Source organism: Netta rufina, assembly GCF_964035555.1.
Source record: "Netta rufina genome assembly, chromosome: 21".
In the NCBI taxonomy this organism is placed as follows: Eukaryota; Metazoa; Chordata; class Aves; order Anseriformes; family Anatidae; genus Netta; species Netta rufina.
Genome location: NC_140145.1, coordinates 913,063 through 932,435, shown reverse-complemented (window position 1 = coordinate 932,435; position 19,373 = coordinate 913,063). Strand labels below are relative to the sequence as shown.

At 58.1% G+C, this 19,373-nt stretch overlaps 1 protein-coding gene across 3 annotated transcripts in view; it reads left to right on the top strand.

Annotated features, from left to right (window-relative positions):
- The window catches only part of HIP1 (huntingtin interacting protein 1), a 50,206-nt gene extending 31,149 nt beyond the window's left edge, over positions 1-19,057 (top strand). For all 3 annotated transcript variants that reach the window (XM_084299712.1, XM_084299714.1, XM_084299713.1), the window contains exons 5-31: positions 376-456; positions 2,862-2,938; positions 3,188-3,249; positions 5,128-5,268; positions 5,600-5,657; positions 7,865-7,940; positions 8,337-8,468; positions 9,105-9,202; positions 9,569-9,641; positions 10,037-10,220; positions 10,297-10,385; positions 10,460-10,576; positions 10,742-10,843; positions 12,448-12,642; positions 12,917-13,064; positions 13,211-13,297; positions 13,503-13,610; positions 13,700-13,836; positions 13,963-14,073; positions 14,223-14,281; positions 14,509-14,602; positions 14,979-15,079; positions 15,206-15,311; positions 15,503-15,626; positions 15,818-15,879; positions 16,377-16,488; positions 16,929-19,057. In XM_084299712.1, coding sequence (XP_084155838.1) covers positions 376-456; positions 2,862-2,938; positions 3,188-3,249; positions 5,128-5,268; positions 5,600-5,657; positions 7,865-7,940; positions 8,337-8,468; positions 9,105-9,202; positions 9,569-9,641; positions 10,037-10,220; positions 10,297-10,385; positions 10,460-10,576; positions 10,742-10,843; positions 12,448-12,642; positions 12,917-13,064; positions 13,211-13,297; positions 13,503-13,610; positions 13,700-13,836; positions 13,963-14,073; positions 14,223-14,281; positions 14,509-14,602; positions 14,979-15,079; positions 15,206-15,311; positions 15,503-15,626; positions 15,818-15,879; positions 16,377-16,488; positions 16,929-16,939 — 2,745 coding nt within the window. In that variant the 3' untranslated portion in view covers positions 16,940-19,057. The remainder of the gene's footprint in view (positions 1-375; positions 457-2,861; positions 2,939-3,187; positions 3,250-5,127; positions 5,269-5,599; positions 5,658-7,864; positions 7,941-8,336; positions 8,469-9,104; positions 9,203-9,568; positions 9,642-10,036; positions 10,221-10,296; positions 10,386-10,459; positions 10,577-10,741; positions 10,844-12,447; positions 12,643-12,916; positions 13,065-13,210; positions 13,298-13,502; positions 13,611-13,699; positions 13,837-13,962; positions 14,074-14,222; positions 14,282-14,508; positions 14,603-14,978; positions 15,080-15,205; positions 15,312-15,502; positions 15,627-15,817; positions 15,880-16,376; positions 16,489-16,928) is intronic.
- The last annotated feature ends 316 nt before the right edge of the window (positions 19,058-19,373 follow it).

The window sequence follows — 19,373 nt, the reverse complement described above, 5'->3', positions numbered from 1 at the left end:
AATATGAGAGACTGAGATGAGAAGATGGTGGCCAAATCCCCTGCCATGACCCTCCCCAGGCCCATATAGAGGGCCTAAACCACATGCAGGTGGTGGAAGTGCACAGAACTCCCCTTAGTATCCCAGAGGGCACAGCACACTTGGCCAGCTTGTATGGCAGTGGTATATTGAGGAAGAGGAGTAGGAAGATGAAGAAGGTGCTGGGCCTTTGACTGCTGCTGACCCAGGCAGCGTAGGGCAGAGGCATAGGTCAGTAGGATGGGGCAGGAGTCCAGGTAGGCAGGGGTCAGATCTGTCACTGCCCGCAGCAAGGCAAGAAGGCTTTTTTGAAGGCACAGCCCGCCCAAGGTCTGAACATCTTCTTGGTATCCCCAGGGCCACCTGAGCGAGGGCTATGGACAGCTGTGCAGCATCTACCTCAAACTGCTGAGAACCAAGATGGAGTTTCACACAAAGGTGAGCGTCCCGTCCCGTCCCGTCCCGTCCCATCCCATCCCATCCCATCCCATCCCATCCCATCCCATCCTCACCACCACGTGTCCCCAGCCTGCTTGTCACTTGGACCTTAGTGATGAGCTGCCTCGCAAAGGGTAGTTGAAGCATGTCAAGGGCACTAAGCCATGCCGTCTGGCTTGGTGGAGCCTGGCTGTCGCACTAGGCACCAGAGGTAGGACTTGCTGAGCCACTGCTGCATTGAGGGATGGGTACTGGGGAGCCTGGGGCTCAGCCCTGCTCCCAAAGCACAGCTGGGCTGTGGGAGTTCATGCTACAGGGAGCTGCAGGGGCAGAAGTTGGTGGCAATGCAGGACAGCAACAGGCAGAACTGTTGCAGGAGTGTCATCCTGGCTGTGACCCCAGCATGTCCTCTTCTGTATTGTGACCATCGTGAAACATGCCCCAGACTGCTAGTGTCTGGATCAGAAGTGTCCCAAGGACCACAGCCTCAGGGACAGCTGTTCTCACGGTGTCACCTGGCATGGTCTTCCTTGTGCTGAATGCAGGGGGCTATGCAAAGTACGGAGAGACCCCCAGCCTTGGAGTGCACATCCCCTCCTGAGCTCTGCAGGAGCCCAGGCACCTGGGCAGGCAGAGGGGGCAGAGCCGCAGTGTGCCGGGCTGAGCAGGGCAGGCTGAGGTAGAGCAGCTGTAGTGCACAGCAGGAAGGTCTCCTGCCTGACAGCAGGGCCAGGTAGGGGAAGCACAGGCAGGGCAGGAGCCGGTGCTGGAGTGTAAATGTCCTGAAAATCCTGCATGGAGCCCAGCTCTCATGTATCACCAGGAACACAGGGAGGGAAGCCGGGGCTTCAGGCCAGTGGGGTGTCCTGGTTTGTGCATGGAAGAGGATGAGCAGCAGCACCTGCTCCAACCTGCATACCAGCATTGAGGATTATTGGCCATGGTCAGCAATGGATGAAGCACAAAGCTCTTCTACAGCTGCCAGAGGGTCTGCCCCCATCTCTTGTAAATTACTTGTTAAACATCGCTGAACATGGGGTGGTGTGGGAGGGCTGGGTCCCAGCCAGAGTCAGCAGAGCAGCAGCATGGTGTCCCATCCTGTTCCACACAGTGATGTCTCCAGCTTGTGGTCTGGTAGCTCAAATAATCATTCTCACTCACTAAAATCCATGCTTTCTGGCTCTTGGACTCTGGGTGCTTCTGGCCACTCGGAGCAGGGGAACAGCTTAGATTTTTTTCCCCCCTCTCTTGTGTGCCTGCCTCGGGAGCTTGTTTTGAGCCTCCAGAGCAGAGTTGCTGTGCAGGTCCCTTGTCTAGGCTGAGTTTTGGAGAGGATGTGGTCAGAGTTGGCTGGCTCCAGGTCTGTTGCTGCAGCATGCCTGCACACAGCTCGGCCAGTGCTGGCTGCCAAAGGTGATGGGGAATATATTTATAGAAAGGAATGTGATGTGCCCTGTGGGGTGTTGGGAAGCAGTGCGCCCGTTGATGGAGTTTATTATTTAGGCAGACGTTCTCTTATGCTTGTGGCATTAAAATAAAGGCGTTCCTCCAAGAACAGAATGAAAAGTCATTGTGGGCTTGTACACAAACACTGCCTTGTGTGGGTTCAAGTGCTCTAATGCTTAAAGTAGTTGGCTGTGGCAGGTTTGGTACCTGCAGTGTTTTCTTTCTTTTTGAGCTCTGCTGAAAAGATATTTTCAGAAGCTAGGCCTGTACCTGTAATCCCTATTCAGCTCTGTTTGGAGCCATAGTATGGCGTACCTTGACTAGTAGGGGCAGTAATAAGAGGCTTTGCCCTCCGAGGTAAATGGCAGCTCCTTTCTGCCCTGCAGCACTTTCCTTTTCAGCCTTGCAGGAGCTGCTGCCCCATCTCTTCGCAGCTGGGCAGGTTTCTAAGCCCAGAGGGAACTGACTTTTCTTGCTAGAAGTACAGGCTGTATGGACCATGGAGGCTCTGGCTCCTGCTCACCCAGGGCTCAGCAGGCCTCTTGTTAGCCTTTTTTCAGCAGGACTTACCCCCTGCAGCAGCAGGTACCAGCCGCTCCCCACTGCTGCAGCCCCTGCCCTGAGGATGAGGGACTTTGCTGAGCGTCACTTTTCCTTCTGGCAAGGGATGGGGCTTTCAGGGTGATCACTTGCCTTTGTCCTCAGTCTGGAGTCTGCAGGGATGAGGTGAAGCCCCTTTGGGGCTCTCAGCATTGCTTTGCCAGGATGGAGGGATCTGGTGATGGACATCGAGACTTTAACCCACCGGCAGACCTGGGGGCAGCAGCCCCTGCTCAGCACTGAGGAGCCCAGCTCGGGATCCTTTGGTTCAGCAGGGACACCAGGCCAGGTGTCCTGGTGTGGAGCCACGGTGGGCACGGGAGCCCCTCCATGTTCCTGACTGCTTCTTCCCCCCACAGAACCCACGGTTTCCCGGCAATCTCCAGATGTCCGACCGGCAGCTCGATGAGGCAGGGGAGAGCGACGTCAATAACTTGTGAGTGCGGGACAGGCAGGTGGCAAGGGGGAGGATGGGGAGCTCTGCGCACCCTCGCCGGCTGCCCCTCCAAGCCAGGGACGTGTCCCTGTCTGGCACCTTGTCCCCACCACCTGCCATGGGCACTGTGAGCAGACAAAGCCACCTGCCAGGGCTGTCACGTACCTCTCAGGCAGGCAGTGTGTCACCTCGGCACGGGGTAAGGTTGTGCAGGGACACTGCCCAACCTTCCTGGCCCCTCTTCCCTAGCTTCCAGCTGACGGTGGAGATGTTTGACTACCTGGAGTGTGAGCTGAACCTATTCCAGACAGGTAAGCCCCTCATCACCCTAGTGTGTGGGCCTGGTGTGTGCCATGCGGCAGCACCGGCTCTGGGAAGGGAGTTGTCTGAGGGCATCAGGTCTTATCTGTTTTCCGTGCACTTCACCACGGTTGTTCTTAGATGAACTTATTCCATGTCAGAGCCATTCTAGCCTCATCACAGCCCTCCTGCAGCTCTGTGTGGGGTCAGCTGCAATGCACAGCTCCACTCTCCCCCACATGCCTCTGGTTTTAACTCCCCAGCTTCAGGCTCCCACTCCACAGCCTTCCTCAGCTGAGTTTCTTCTCATCTTACTTGTGAGCTTGTGACAGTTTCTGGCTTTTATTAGTGGAGAACACAAGTTCCCCCAGGTACTTGCAGTAGTGCTGGAGCTGGAAGAGGTGTGGGAGTACCCTCTCTTCCTCATGCTCTCAGAGGCTGTAATCAGGCATGGAGGTAAAAACAAGTCAATCTAAAGTCTTAGGACCGTAATGTGCTTCTGCACACTAGCAAGGTTGGGTTTGGGACAAATTAAAGAAGTACCAGAGCAAGGCCACCTTAGGATGCATAACACCAGACTCTGAAGATGGTCCCCAGACACATACGGCAGCAGCCCTTCCTTCCCAGCTGCCAGGCATCCCTTTCCTAGGACTTGCATGGGAACACATTAGATATAATTAGATGTACTGTGGAAACCAGAGGCTGTGGTGCTCAAGACCTCACTTCGCTGGCCTCCAGCTCCCCCCTTTGTACTGTCATGTACCTTGGTAAGTGCTTCAGTAACTCAGCTGTGTTAGTGCTTTGTGTAAATGCACATGAAGATTCTCTTGGTTAGGCACCCTACACATGACCCTGATCCATAAAACGTGCCTCTAACAGTCAAGGAGTGCAGTGGGATGCATGTCCCCTGCAGTTATGTGGGATGCTCCAGTGTGTCTTGTACTCTGCTCCCTGCAGAGGATCCCTGCCATCTGCTCCTGGGTATTTCTGGAGCATCTCCCCAGCAGCACACACGGTGCAGCAGGATGCTCCACACACACCAGGAGTGCAGCCCCTGCTCCCGCCTGCCTCTAAGTTGGAGAATATTTGTGCTGTCTGTTATTTACCCCGAGGCTGCTTGGTGCTTCCCAGCACAGAGGCTTGACAGATCTGTGTGCAGGAGAGGCTGAGCAGCACAGCCAACTGGGATTAGCACAGGGTGACCTGCTTTGTCTGCCACCGCAGCACGCTCCTGCCCTGGGGCTGCATCTGGCTTTGTGCACACTCACCTCGGATGCCGGTGATGTTCCTCCTGCTCCCAGAGTCATCTCCCAAAACAGGTGGTTGGCAGCCACCCCAGGGCTGGAGCATGCGCCAAGCTCCTTTCCACCTCTGCCTTTTTCTAGTATTTGTATCTGGTCTCATCCCTTGGGAGCTCAGCTGGGAGCTGACAGGAGTCTCAGGGTCCCTGCACGTGCTTGGGTGGGTTTTGTCCTGTTGCTCCCTGCTGAAGGCTGGCTCCGGACCAGGCACCCTCACTGTATGGTGCCAAGGAGTTCCCACACCAGTGTGGTGCCGGAGAGTCACAGGTGGGAGCTTCTGCTCTTGCTGAAGTTTCATGGCACAAACTGGGACGGAGGCAGCTACATGACGGAGGCTGCATGACAGGCCATCAGGTCTCTTGCTCTGGGTGGCATTTCCGTGGCTGCCCCAGCAAGCTGACCTGTGTCAAACACCCGGTTTGGGAAGAAATGAGCCAGCCACAGAGGGCTGTCACTATTCTCTGGCTGTAAAGGAGTACAGACCATTAGCTCCAAGGCAGTTGTCTGTTTGGTTTACACAAATCCTAGCTCTGACAGCCTGACATTCCCTCTACCCCTCTGAACCATGTCCTTGCTCCTCCCCACCAGTGTTCAGCTCCCTGGACATGTCACGGTCTGTGTCGGTCACGGCTGCGGGGCAGTGCCGCCTTGCTCCGCTCATCCAGGTGATCCTGGACTGCAGCCACCTCTACGACTACACAGTCAAGCTGCTCTTCAAGCTCCACTCCTGTGAGTACCCCCCATGCCTCAGAGGGAGCTCAGAGGGGTGGAGGGGATGTGGCGAGCCAGCAGGCTATGCATGGGGCGACTCCGGGAACCCACATGCCCCCAGCCCAGCTTGCTGGGGCATCCTACATGGAAGCAGCCTGGCTGGCCACTTAGCAACACCCGGGTGTCTGCACTCTTTGCCAGTGTGTGGCTGGGGCTCCCCATTTGGACACCGGGAGGAGGACAAGTGTCCCTGCAAAATGCTTGTCCCTGCTGACAGGCTGCCCCTGGAGCCCTGCTTCTTCCTGAGGTGGGGACACGGAGTGAGGTTTATATCTGCTGCTTCTCCCAGGTCTGCCTGCTGACACACTGCAGGGCCACCGGGACCGCTTCTTGGAGCAGTTCAGAAAGTAAGTGGAGACCTGGGGTGCCAGCTGCCACCCCAGGTGGTGCTCTGGCTACCGAGATCTGATCAGGGAGCCCTGGGGTGCTGGAGCCCTCTGCACTCAGGCTCAGCAGCTGAGCAATGGAAGCAGAGGAAATGCATGAATTTGTCTAGTGCAGGGCTCCAAAATCAGCCTGCTTCAAATTCACTGCCTCTGCTTTGAAGCTGCTTTGCTGGAGTAGGGATGCTTTCACCAGGACACCCACTCCGTTTGGCTAATCCAATGCTATTGAATTACCAGATAACTGCATTATTAATTCTAAAGAGGCATTCAGCTGCTAATGCCATTTTGTGCAAAGCGCCAGTTGATGATTTAAAACCCTCAAACCCTTTAATTGCAGTTTTAACTGCAATTTGCAGTTGACGTGCTGAGATGAATGTCTCTCCGTCGCTGCTGAGGACCCAACCCTGCCCTTCCTGGCTTCACTGGAGGAGTTTGAACTACACAGCACCACTGCACTGCTGCCACTGAAAGCACCTGCTTAGCAAGGACTGAGAAGCTGAATGTGGTGGGGTGCTCGTGGGGAGGTCCTAATTTTCCCCAGTTGCCATCCTTCAAGCTGTGATAGGCACAGCTTGAGGTACTGTTGCAGGCAACAGTGTCTGGTGTGCCCCTGGGTAGTCAATTTTGTAGTCTTTAAGCCCGTGAAAAAGAGATTTCCCTGAGTAGTGCTTAATTTCAAAAAAAAAAAAAAAAAAAAAGGCAAACCAAGACAGCTTGTTAAAAGAAGCAGCAGAAAGAGAAAATCTTCAGGTGTTGCAGAGCTCAGGGTGTTGTCCTCTGAAGACCTGACTTTGCAGGCAAATTCAGGTCATTCAGCCAAGCAGAGGTGGCTTTTGAGAGGGAAAAACTGTCTTTTTGGGGTACAGCTCAGAACAGGAAAAGGTAAAATTGCTTATGGCATGTGTCCTGTTGTCTGAGGCACTGTCCCAAATTAAAATATCAATAGCAGAGATTTTAATAGCAACAGATAGGAGTATAGGAGCAAATGGCCGGAGCCAAATCACATGTACCCAGTTACCTGGGAACTCACACATGCAATGTGCAAACACTAGTGAGCATGTTTATTTCCGAAAGCTCTGGAAAAAAAAGCTGCCTTGAGATGGAAGGACAGGTCTCCCCTGGATTAGCAACTGCTCGAAAGGCAGGTGACAATTGATAAAGTTTTGTACCAGTGGGGTTTTCAGGGTAATTCCCAGTGACTGTGCTGGAAGCAGTGCTGTTCATTGTATTTTAAATGAGATCAAGAGCGAGCAGGCAGTGAAGTGCTATGGCCTGTGGTACACAGTTATTTAGGGTAGTCAAAATGAAAACTGGCAACAAAGAGCAGCAGGGGCACATCACAGCACTGAGACTGCACAATATAGGACATCTCGATTCAAGGTCAAAAACTGCAAACCAGTGCCTGTGGGAAAAACACCAGGCACGACCATCAGTAGATGGCTAGGCTGTAAGCGGGTTCTGAATGCCCAGGACAGACCCAGGGGCAAATATCAACCATGCCAAGGGAATGGCAGCTCATGGTGGTGGCAGCACCAGGCTGAATGCCAAGTTGGCTGCAGCTTTTCTTCTTGCATAATACCAGGTGTAAAACCAGGGGTGGAGAGCATTTATCACAGGCTGCTCTTGGTGCCAGAACTGGAAATCAGGTTAGAAGGGAGGCAGGGCTGCTCATGGGGAGAATTGAAGATGATGGTGCAGATGTAGCCTCTATGCAGGAAGCCCTGACCAGCCAGTGGCTGGAGATATAATGGGAGCAGTGGGGCTGATTCACAGCTGTTCACTCAAAACTACTATTTTGGCTACTGTCAGGACAGTGCAGAGAGGTGGCAGGGCCTCTGGTACAACCCAGTGCAGTGGCTCTCCCACGGTTTGTGGTCTTAGGTCCTTCTCTCTGCTCGTCAAATCCTGGGTTTATGCGAGAAAGCCTCTAGCAATCAGTGTTTACCAGCGGTGGGAGTCTGGGGGCCAGGGTCTTCTGACAACCTGCCATGGGTTTGGTGGTGGCATATGCTCCCGTTCCTTCCAGCACAATGCGGTGACACTGCTCTGGAGCCTGGCAAGGGTTTGTATGGGGTGTGCAGAGGAGCTGCCTGATGGGGATGTATGAGAGCAGTGAGAAACTGGGGTACACGGAGAGCCTTCCTTAACCAGCCTCTGTCCCCTTCCAGGCTGAAGGACCTCTTCTATCGCTCCAGTAACCTGCAGTACTTCAAACGGCTAATTCAGATCCCACAGCTCCCAGAGGTGAGAGCACCACGGTGTTGGTGCAGCCCTCGCCATCCCCATGGCTGGGAGCAGCAGGGAGGGCTGATGGCAATGAGCAATCATTGTCCAGAAAGCATCGTGTGCCACCTGCTTTGCTTCGTGGGCATGGTGGCAACTCAGGGCTTGTGGGGCCCAGGGCTCATCCCTGCATCTTCCTTGGGTCAGGTTCTTTTAATGTTCCTGTGGGATGGAGCTGCTTTCTGGCTGCACGCTGTCCCTAGAGGGCTGGGGTCCAGGATCCCTCCTCACGGCAGCATAGCTGGGAGGGATGAGGAGTGAAATGATTTTTCAGGTGTGACACAGGGCCAGCCATATTGGTAGCCCTACTGTGGAACTGGTCTTACACCTTCCAGCTGTGCTCTCCTCCCTTCCCAGAACCCTCCCAATTTCCTGAGAGCCTCAGCACTGTCAGAGCACATCAGCCCTGTGGTGGTCATCCCCGCTGAGGCATCCTCGCCTGACAGTGAGCCCATCACAGACCTGGTGGAAATGGAAACAGCGTCACAGGTAAACACTGAGGCATGGCCCATGGCTGTGCCTATGGTGCTGCCCTCTGACTCCGCACCCATCACTTTCTCTCTGAACTGTGCTGTCGCAGGGTCTCAGGCAGCACTGAGCGTCAGCACAGGGTGCTGTGTGTCACTGGTGGGTGCTGCAGGGTGCCCAGTGGGGAGCGTGGGCTCCCTGCCTGTGTTTGAGTCAGGCTGAATGCATCCCACGGTGCTTCTCTTAATAGTTTGGTGCCCTCCAGTGATGGCTGGCTGGGGATGTTTTCCTTCCTAGCATTACCCTACAGCTTTCTGTGCTTGCATGGATGTTTCTGCTGGGAGAGGAGTTCTTTGCACCTCTCCATTAAGAGTTCTTCTTGTGCACTCAGCATTTTAATGTGAATTAATGTGAAATGACTTTGGGGATTTGCCCTCCAGGACCACAGCTGCCCCATAGGAAGTGCTGGGATCTGCCTGTGCACAAGGCTATGGGGGCTCTGGGAAATCCAGATGGGCAGCATTTGCAGGCAGCAGTCCTGCTGGCCGGTGGGATGGCTGTGCAGTCCATCCAGGGACAGCAGGGGATGCAGGCTCCTGTTGCACAAGCAGGGGAGCAGCAGTGCTCACCTGGGTCCCTGTGCTTCTCTTCCTGCAGAGTCTGTTTGACAACAAGTTTGATGACATTTTTGGCAGCTCACTCAGCAGCGACCCCTTCAATTTCAACAGTCAGAATGGGATGAACAAGGACGACAAGTGAGTCCTCCGATCAGTGGGTCTGTGGCTCCTCCCGACACTGGGTGGCAGAGGGAGGATGAAGCAGAGCGGGAGCTCCCCAGAACACAGCACCGCATCTGCCAGCAAGTGCTGTGGCTGCCCACACCCAACCCCTTCCAGGGACGTGTCCCCACTTGGGCCATCTCAGGGCCATGGCCAAACCCAGCACAATCCCAGGAGCCCCAAGCACTCCTGTCCATGGGTTTCGGTGTGGAGCAGGAGGCAGAGCTGAGCTCAGCTGTCCCTGAGGACACAGTGGCCTCCATGAGGACCTTCTCTCCTTGTCTCCACATCCCTGTGTCAGTGCCAGGAGTACTGAGGTGGTGCCTGGTGTCTCCTTCCCAGGGACCGATTAATAGAGCAGCTCTACGGGGAGATCAGGACCCTGAAGGAGGAGCTGGAGAGCTTCAAGGCTGAGGTGGGTGACAATAGCTGGTTGGTGGCACATGGTGCATGCTGGCCACATCATCTCCAGCACCCTGCAGCTGTAGGCCCATGGACCGCATGGCGATACCGGGGCAGCTCACACTGTGAAGGGGCCAGCAGGGTGGTGAAGGGTGGGAGCTGTGACACTGCTGCCCCAGGGATGTGAGGCCCTGACCCTGTCCGTGTCCTGCCCCACACCTGATGGTTCCAGCTCCTCTGCAGCAATCTGTCTGTACAGAGCAGCCGTGTGGGGCAGCCGCTGTGCATGGGGAAGGGCTCCCACGGCTGCACAGTGTGGCTTACCCCACTGCATAAGGTCCATCTGGTGCATTTGGGGCTGCCGGGCGCTGGACGGTGCCAGGAGCTGCCCACCTGCTGTATCTGCAGAACGAGCGTCGCACCCTGCAGCTGCGCGGGCGCATCAGTGAGCTGGAGGCTGAGCTGGCCGAGCAGCGGCACCTGAAGCAGCAGGCGCTGGATGAGAGCGAGTTCCTGCGCACTGAGCTGGAGGAGCTGAAGAAGCAGCGGGAGGACACAGAGAAAGCGCAGAGGAGCCTGACAGAGATCGAACGTGAGTAGAGGGCCCGGGGAGGTTGGCGGGGGACCACAGGGCGCCCCCAGTGCTCACCTCACCCTGTGTGTGGCAGGGAGGGCACAGGCGAATGAGCAGCGATACAGCAAGCTCAAGGAGAAGTACAGCGAGCTGGTGCAGAACCACGCTGACCTGCTGCGGAAGGTGGGCCCCACAGCCACCCAAGGAGCATGCATCCTGGGCTGGGCTGGCCCCTGAGCTCCCACTGCTATCCCCAGAACGCGGACGTGACCAAGCAGGTGACAGTGGCAAGACAGGCCCAGGGTGATGTGGAGAGGGAGAAGAAGGAGCTGGAGGACTCCTTCCAGCGGGTGAGCGAGCAGGCTCAGAGGAAGGTGAGTAGGGCGCATGGCACAGTGGGGTTGTCCTGGGGATGGGGACAGGTGGTGGGGACAGGGATGGGGTCTCACACCCCAAGGGACCTTCCTGGTTGCACTCGGAGGGAAGCGGGTGAGTGCCCCACAGGGGCCGGCTCGGGGCGACCTCTCTCCTGCCCACAGTCTCAGGAGCAAGCCGAGGTGCTGGAAATGCTGAAGCAGGAGCTGGCGGCCAGCAAGCAGGAGCTGCAGGTCCTACAGGGCACACTGGAGTCCAGCACACAGGTGAGAGCCCCTGCCGCGGCCATGCCGCTGCCACCCTGCTCAGGTTTCTGAGCCCAGCCCCATTTCCTCTCCACTAAGTCTCAGATGGGCTTGCAGCATTTATCTGTGCCCAGGAGAAAGGCAGGTCTGCCCATTGTCACAGTGCCTTGGCAAGGCATTACCCACCAAGGTGCCATTGGGCCAATAACCAGCTTTCTGTCCTTGTCCTTCCCAGATCTGGATGGGTTCAGTGATCGTACCATGGGGTTTAGCACTCATGTGTGAGGCTGCACCAAGCAGTGGTTTCCAGCAGCAGGGACTCCCAGTTCAGAAGGGACAGACTCAGGAGCTGATTGCCCTAGAGCCAGCAGGCAGCCTTGACCCCCATGTCCTATCTCCATAGCCTCTGATGGAGAAGCTGAACAGTCCACTCCTGTGTGAGTGAGGAAGAAATTGCTGGAATAAATCCTCACAGGTGAAAAAGCAGTCAGACAGGGTGTCGTGGTTTAACCCGGCCGGCAGCTAAACACCACACAGCGGTTTGCTCACCCTCCCCCCTCCCTCTCTGGGACGGGGGAGAGAAATGGAAAGTGAAGCCCGTGAGTTGAGATAAAGACAGTTTAATAAGACAGGAATATAATAATAACGATAATAATAATAATAATAATAATAATAATAATAATAATGTGTACAAACAAGTGATGCACAATGCAATTGCTCACCACCCGCTGACTGATGCCCAGCCTAACCCCGAGCAGTCCGGCCCCCTCACCCCGGCTAGCCACCCCTATATATTTAGCCACCCCTATATTTTTAGCATGACGTCAGATGGTATGGAATACCCCTTTGGCCAGTTTGGGTCACCTGTCCTGGGTCTGTCCCCTCCCAGCTCTTGCTGCACCCCCAGCCTGCCTGTTGGCAGGACAGAGCAAAAGGCTGAGATGTCCTTGGCTTGGTATAAGCACTGCTGTGCAACAATTAAAACATTGGGGTGTTATCAGCACTCTTCTCATCCTAAGCCAAAACACAGCATTCTACCAGCTACTAGGAAGAAAATTAACTCTGTTCTAACTGAAACCAGGACACAGGGTGACTGCCTGCTGCAAAACGCTGGCAGGCAGCATGCCCTCCTGTCAGAGGCCTTTGCTTTGGACTCACTGCTGTGCCAGAGGGTCTGTTGTGCCTGTGAAGACATGGCCATTCGCTGCACAGGGCTCTGGAGGTCTCCAGGCTTGTTGTAGAGGCAGGGAGCTGTCAGGGAAATGGACCTGCCCTTCCCCAGGGTGGGCAGACAAGCTGCAGTGGGTCAAAGAGCCCTTCATCTGCTCATGCATCAGGATGACGACAGTCATCAGCTGATAAAAGTGGAATGGCATCCAAGGGAGCTTCAGCTGGCCCCACACAAGGTTGTCCGCTGCTTCAAAGGTACTGCTGGGCTGCCTGGCATGGGTGATGCAGGGCTGCACTCTGCCCGCAGCTGTGTGGGTTGCAATGCATCAAGCAGCAGTGGTTGAGATGGCCTGGGCATGGACCACAAGCCACAAGCAATTCTCCAAATGCAAGGGTTCATCTCTTCAATGCCACGTCCTCAGCACAGTCTTGATGGGTGTTTTGTGCCCGGCCAGGTGGGAGCAGAGCAGAGCACCCGGATAGCAGACCTGGAGCAGGAGAGAGACAGCCTGAGCCGGGCAGCAGAGCGGTATGGTGAGGAGATAGCAGCCCTGCAGGCTGAGCTGCAGCAGCTTCAGGACACACTCAGCAGCGAAAAGGAGAGCAGCAAGAAGGAGCTGGAGACACTGCAGACACAGCTGCAAGACAAGGTACCCCAGGGGCACCACTGTTGCAGGCATCCCAGCATCACCGGCAGTGCACCCGGAGCCAAGGGCCACTCCACTACAGTGAGGAGCCACATGGGGAGCAGTGTTCCATGGCACTTGGCTGCCCACTGCCGCACTGCTGGTCCCCAGGGACAAGAGCAAAGCCCCCGTGCCAAGCCCTGGCTGTGGGTGTTCGCCAGAGCTGGAGGCAGTGGAGGGGTGTCAGGGTTTGCCAGCTGGTGCAGTGGGGAGGGAGCCTGACACACTGCCTTGGCAGGAGAGCATGGAGCAGATGCTGCAGCAGCGCCTCGCCAAGGAACAGTTTGCTCTGCTGCAGGGCAGTGCACGGGAGGCAGAGAGGATGGTGCAGGATGCCCTCAGTCGCCTCGAGGACCCTGCTCACATCAGCTGCACTGGCTCAGCAGGTGAGCTCCCCAGTGCCCACCAAAGCCAGCACGTCCCAAACAGTGGCCTTGCAAAGCCACCCTCCCCAATTTCTTCTGGGACAGCCCAGCCATAGAGAGATGCTGTGCTGTACTTTGTTCAAGTCTTGTCTCTTGTGTGCCTGCAGATTACCTCCTGTCCAGGACATTGGCAGCCTCTGAGTGCACAGAGAGGCTGCAGGATGCACACACAAAATACCTTTCCAATCATACAGGTGAGACACGGCAGCACTGGGGAAGGGCTCAGGTGGGCAAGAGGTGGCATCTCCAGGAAGCAGCAGGATGAGAGGCCTGGGCTGAGAGCCACAACCAAGGCTTAGGCTCTGCAGAGCCCAAGTGGGAACAGGGGAAGCAAAAGTGAGAGCTAAATGGGTTCCTAGGCCGCTTCAGCTGAGCCGTGCACCTTTTCTCTGTCTGCAGATGTGAGCAGCCTGCTGCCCTGTGTGGCCCTCTTTGCCCACCTCATCAGCGACACCATCCTGCAAGGCAGCGCTACCTCCCACATGGCCCCAGTGGAGCCTGCTGACCGTGAGTGCTTCCAGCTGCGGTGGGCAGGGGCCGGGGGTCTCTGGCCTCATGGGCAGCAGCACCCTCAGCCTCTTCTGTGGCGCTCACAGGTCTGCTGGAGATGTGCAAGCAGTGTGGCAGCGAGGCCATGAGCTACCTCAGCTCCCTGCAAGACCTGGATAGTGTGGAAGGCGCTGACTGCGCCGCGGTGACCAGCTGCCTGGGCCGGATCAGTGCCATTGGGGAGGTGGGTGCATGGGCATCACCACCAAGTGGGATTGGGGCATGGGGAGCAACTTGGGGCAAAGCAGGGTGGTGGCACCTGTGGAGGGGCTGTGCCTCCCTTAGGCATTTTTCTCCGTCCTGTCCCCAGGAGCTGCGACCCAGAGGACTGGACGTGGAGCAGGAAGAGCTGGGTGATCTGGTGGACAAGGAGATGGCAGCTACATCCGCGGCCATTGAGACTGCGGCCGCACGGATTGAGGTGAACCGGCACTGCAAGGGCTGCCCCACAGGGTCACTGCATGCCTTGAGGCACCCTTGGGCACCGTGCCTTGTGGGGCCACCTGCACAAGGCTGGGTATGGCAGCCAGGCAGTGCAGGTGGCTCAGCGTAGCTTCTCCCCTCTGCCAGGAGATGCTGAGCAAGGCTCGGGCTGGTGACACTGGGGTCAAACTGGAAGTGAATGAGAGGTGAGCAGTGGCCAGGGCATCACAGATTAAGGTACTGGTTTAAATCCAGGTGCTAAGAGAAGAGGAAGAAGGGTTTGGGGATGCAAGAGTGAGTTGGGGAGCCACAATGAGACACAGTGTTGCAGGGTGGGCATCTTCCTCAAGGCTCTGGGGTCTCTGCACCTCACCAGCTGCGTGGTTTGCACCCGTGCCAGCCTTCCCACAGCTCACTGGGATTTATCTCACAGGATCCTGGGCTCCTGCACAGGCCTTATGCAGGCAATACAGGTGCTGGTCCTGGCGTCCAAGGACCTGCAGCGAGAGATTGTGGAGAGCGGACGGGTGAGCAGGCGGGCAGGGAGTGAGGGCAGTGTGGGCGGGCAAGGACTTGGCCAGCACGGGATTGCCACGGGAGCGGTGCAGAGCTGTGTGCTGACAGCCAGGACAGCTGCCAGCATTGAGGCTGTCTGCCCCGGTCCTAGGTCTCTGTTTTGCACCCAGAGGTTGCAAATGCCATCAGCAAAGCTCTCATGCTGCACAGGGGAGCCCATGACACCTAGGGTTAGGTGTCTGCTCCACTTCCACATGTATCTCAGATGAAATCCTGATTTACTCTCGTCTCCTAAGAGCAGAGGTTTGGGGACCCCAGACCCTGTCACCCTGGGGTGAGGGCGCATCCCCTTGCTCCAGCATGTGACTGTTCCCTTCTCCTCTGCAGGGCGCAGCATCACCCAAGGAGTTTTATGCCAAGAATTCCCGCTGGACGGAAGGTCTCATCTCTGCCTCCAAGGCTGTGGGCTGGGGAGCAACTGTCATGGTGTAAGTGGCACCCTGTGGAGGGTAGCAGGGTCTTTGCCGTCCCCAAGGGGCAGGAGGTGAGAAGGGTGAGAGGGTATGAGAGAGCTGGCCCGAGGGATGCTCTAGCCCTTCTCTGTCCTCTTGCAGCGATGCTGCTGACCTGGTGGTTCAAGGGAAAGGGAAATTCGAGGAGCTGATGGTCTGTTCCCATGAGATTGCAGCCAGCACCGCACAGCTGGTGGCAGCTTCCAAGGTAGGAACACTGTGCCCTGTGTGGCAGAAACACCACTGCTCCCCTAGCTGTGTTCTGGGGCTCCCAGCAGGGTTGCTTGGGACCAGGGTTACCTGGTGGCAGAGTGAGGCTGGAGCTGGCATGCCAGGTCCTTGGCTTGGATTGTGGGACCTGGTGGGACATGAGCACGTACACCCTCTCGGCCCCGGCAGGTGAAGGCAGACAAAGATAGCGCCAACCTGGCCAAGCTCCAGCAAGCTTCTCGGGGTGTCAACCAGGCCACAGCCGGTGTGGTGGCCTCCACCAAGTCTGGCAAGTCACAGATTGAGGAGAAAGGTGAGCACGGGGCTGCAGGCCTGGCCAGCAGCACAGACCTGCCCCCAGATCTCCACTCTTTGCGCCCTCGGTGTTCGGTTGGCCATACCCACGTGCACAGTGGTTTCTGCCTGCAGCATGGGAGCTGCTGAGGAGGGCAGGTCACACTGGGGAGCAGCCCCCAAGGGGACACGGTGTTTTTGTCTCTGCAGACAGCATGGACTTCTCTAGCATGACACTAACCCAGATCAAGCGTCAAGAAATGGACTCTCAGGTAGGAGCTTCCTCTGCACTTTCAGAAACACAGCCAACATTGCATCTGGCATGTTTGGGCTGATGAGAGGGTGCCCAGGCTGTCCCAAGGAGTGGGAGCAGGGGAGAGCTGAGCCATTTTCTTGCTCCTGGTAAAGAGGCTCTTTTCCTCAAGCACCATTCCCAACTGCTGCCCAAGCAGGCCATGCAAGCACAGAGCATGACCAGCACCTGGGCACCAGGAGCTTGTGGGTGAAGCCCAGTGGACGAAAGTGAAGGCTGAGCTTGCCCAGGAGCAGCATGCATTTGTTCCTTGAGCTTTCCCCATCCTCAGATGCGTCTGAGCTAAGTCCCCTCTCCAGGAACTTTTGCTGTTGGAACATTAATGGGATGTACCTTGGTGATGGTGGGCTTGGTGTCAGGAAGCCCGGCACAGCTGGTGTGGAGCATGCAGGTGGCAGAGCTGGCTGTGCTGCAGGGACACAGAGTAGCGATAGCAGTGTGTGCTTTGTCCTTCAGGTGCGAGTGTTGGAGCTGGAAAACCAGCTGCAGAAGGAGCGGCAGAAGCTGGGGGAGCTGCGCAAGAAGCATTACGAGCTGGCAGGAGTGGCAGAGGGCTGGGAGGAGGATGGTGAGTACCCACCGGCAGGGGTTGTGCACTGCAGGAGGGCAGCAGCCCTTCAGGCTGTATCTGCTGCTCTGGCTGGGAAGCAGCTCTGGGAAGCAGGCAGGAGGGCAGCCCTGCCCACAGCCCAGGCAGTGAGCGAAGGCAGGGCAGGGATTTCACTGCAGCTGGAATAAAGCAGAGCCTGACAGCAATTAGCACGTGTGGCCAAAGCCATGGAGACTCTGGCCTGTGCAAAAGGCTGTGGAAGTTATCAAGTACCCAGGACCGGCTCTCCCTAGAGCCCCACCATCCCTGCTGGTCCCATTGTTCAGCCCTGGGCTCTGCAGCCAGCTGGCCCGCATGCCACTGGGGTGCTGCTGCCCTGGAGCCACAGCATGTGAAACCCTGGGGTCCCAAGAAGAGCACATTGCTCTACATCCCCTTACTGTCTCTCCCCTTTCCAGCCACCGACTAGATGCTGCAGCAGAAGCAGCCAGCAGCAGACACCCCTTCGGTCGGCTGGGACCCAGCTTGGTGCAGCCCTTTCAGAAGATACACAATAAACTGGTGCAAAATCCACCCCGAAGCACACGTCCTCTGCGTTCCCCAAGAGCCGCCTGCAGTGCTGGAGGACCGAGAGCCACGTCGCTGCCAAGGGAGACCCTGGGGCCAGGAGCGAGGGCTCCCCAGCCACCCAACCTCACGCCAGCTGCAAACTGCACGTGTATTTATTAGAGCTGCTTGGGGGGGGGTCTCTGGGGTGGTCTCTAACCCTTTAGTTTCATTTTTGCACAGATTCTCTGAACTGTTTGACCCAGCTCTGGTGGACCAGGAGCATTCGGGTTTCCTTCACCTCTTGCTGCTTCTCCAGCCTTAATGCGTTAACTGGCTCAGCGCAAACACCTCAAGGGAAGGAGCCTGCCTGGTGCAAAGGGCCGCAGGGATGCGGTGGGGTCAGGAACTGGCTCTGCTGGTGCTGCTGGGCTAGCTCGGGGCTTGGTGCTAGGCATGCTCCCCCAGCCCCAGCCCCCTGGCCTGCTCAGCTGCTAGCAGCAGCCAGGGTGGTGGGTGAGTCTGTGTGGAAGCAGAGTGCCTTTGGCCACCGTAAGGCCAGGGTCCCGTGCTGCTGCCAGGTCAGGGGCTCGTTCACACGAGGCAGCCTGGGTTGCTGAACCCTGGCGGTAAGAGCCATTGCTTCCTCCAAGCCCTGCAGAGCTCACTGGGCGCATTGGCAGCCCAGGCAGGTCCCAGCAGCAGTTCTGGGAGCAGTCAGCAATGAGCAGGGCTTGGGCTGGCAGTGAGAGGAAGGTTGTGACGAGTTCCTGTCCCCGTGTTCCCAAAGTGCCCTGTCTGGAGCAGTGCTTGGAGCAGAGGAGCTGGGCTGGCTGGCCCTGTGCAGCGCTATGCTGCCCTGAGAGATCACTGTGTCAATGCCAGCAATAAACCACTCTACAAGGTGCTTGGCTCACATTTGGGCAACATCTGCTCCCAGGCCAGCAGCTCCCAGAGGCATGGAGTGGCTCAAGGGCAGCAGCACGGAGGGGTTGGGGTGCAGTCGGGGTGCCCCAAAGCTGCAGCAAGCGGCCCTGGCGTGCCACTGTCCCTAGGGGCAGGGGCGGCTGTGGGGCTGGTGCTGAACATCCAGCCCCAGCCAGGGAACCTTTGTGCCTTGGAGCAGGGGACTTGCAGGGCAGGGGGTGACCTCCAGCCCCCGGCCCATCAGGCCCCCAGCTTGTCTCACCGTGGCAGGGATGGTGGGATCAGACCAGCGCACAGCAGCGCACAGCCATATCCTCACCCTGCCTGGCCGCCCCTCCTTGCCATCCCCAGGTTTGCTGGGATGTGCCCACAGCCAAGCCGGGTGGACACTTGTCTCCCTCGTGGGACTGGGGAGCCCTTCCCAGCAGGAGCGGACTGCGGCAGGGTGCTGTGGGGCAGCATTTGGTCACTCTCCCTTTAGGATGTGGTGACTGGTTGGCACTGCCTGGCCACAGAGGGGAGTGGGTGGCCTTGGCACCCATTGCCCAGGATGGCTGGACTGTCACCACATGCTTTCCTGGTGACACACATCGGCTGTGCCAGCCACTTGGACCAGTGGGATCTGCCCATGTCCCCCTGCCCAGCCACCCCAGCCAGCACCACGGCCCTGGGGCTTCCCCAGACACAGGAGATGGTGACCACCACCGTGCCGCCTGCAGGGACCCCGCGGCCCTAAGGGTCCTGCCACAGCGAGCTGCTGCCAAACCGCCCCCTCCGCAGCCCCAGCCTGCCAGGACCCCGACAGCCCCCGGCCTCCCGGTCCCTCTGGAAGCAATACGCGCCGCCCCTCTGCGGCGGGGACGCGGGGAGACCGGGGTGCCCCTGAGCCCCCGCCGGCTTCTCGGAGGTCTGGCCGGCGCGGGCGACCACCAGCTGCTACCTCAGGTTTCCAGGCTGGGCCCGGCTGGGCCCCGGGGTGGCGGGAGGGGCGCGGGGAGGGGGCCGCGGCGCTGCTCCCAGTCCCAGCGCTTCTCCCTCCTCCGGCTCCGGGCCCAGGACCGCCCGGGCCCGGCGCGGCTGCCCCGCGGGTTCCGGCATGGCGCGGCACGGCGTGCTCCCGGTTTTTAAATAAAGCCTTCGGCCCTGCTGCCAGCTCGGCGTGCTTCCCGGGAGGGGAACGGGGGCGGGCAGGGCTCCGGGCACCCGGGGCCCCGGGCCCGGACTCGTGCCCGTTGCCGGGGCCGGCGGGGCAGGGGCCCGGCACGCGGCGCTGCGGGCGGGCGGGGGAGGGGCGGGGCGGGGCGGGCGGGGGCGAGGCCGGGGCGGGGCCGCGGCCGCCGGGCTCGAGCCGGGAGGGGGCGGCCCCGGCCCCGGCGCCCGCCCCGCCGCGCAGTGCATGCCGGGAGCCGCGGCTGGCGGGCGGCTCGGCG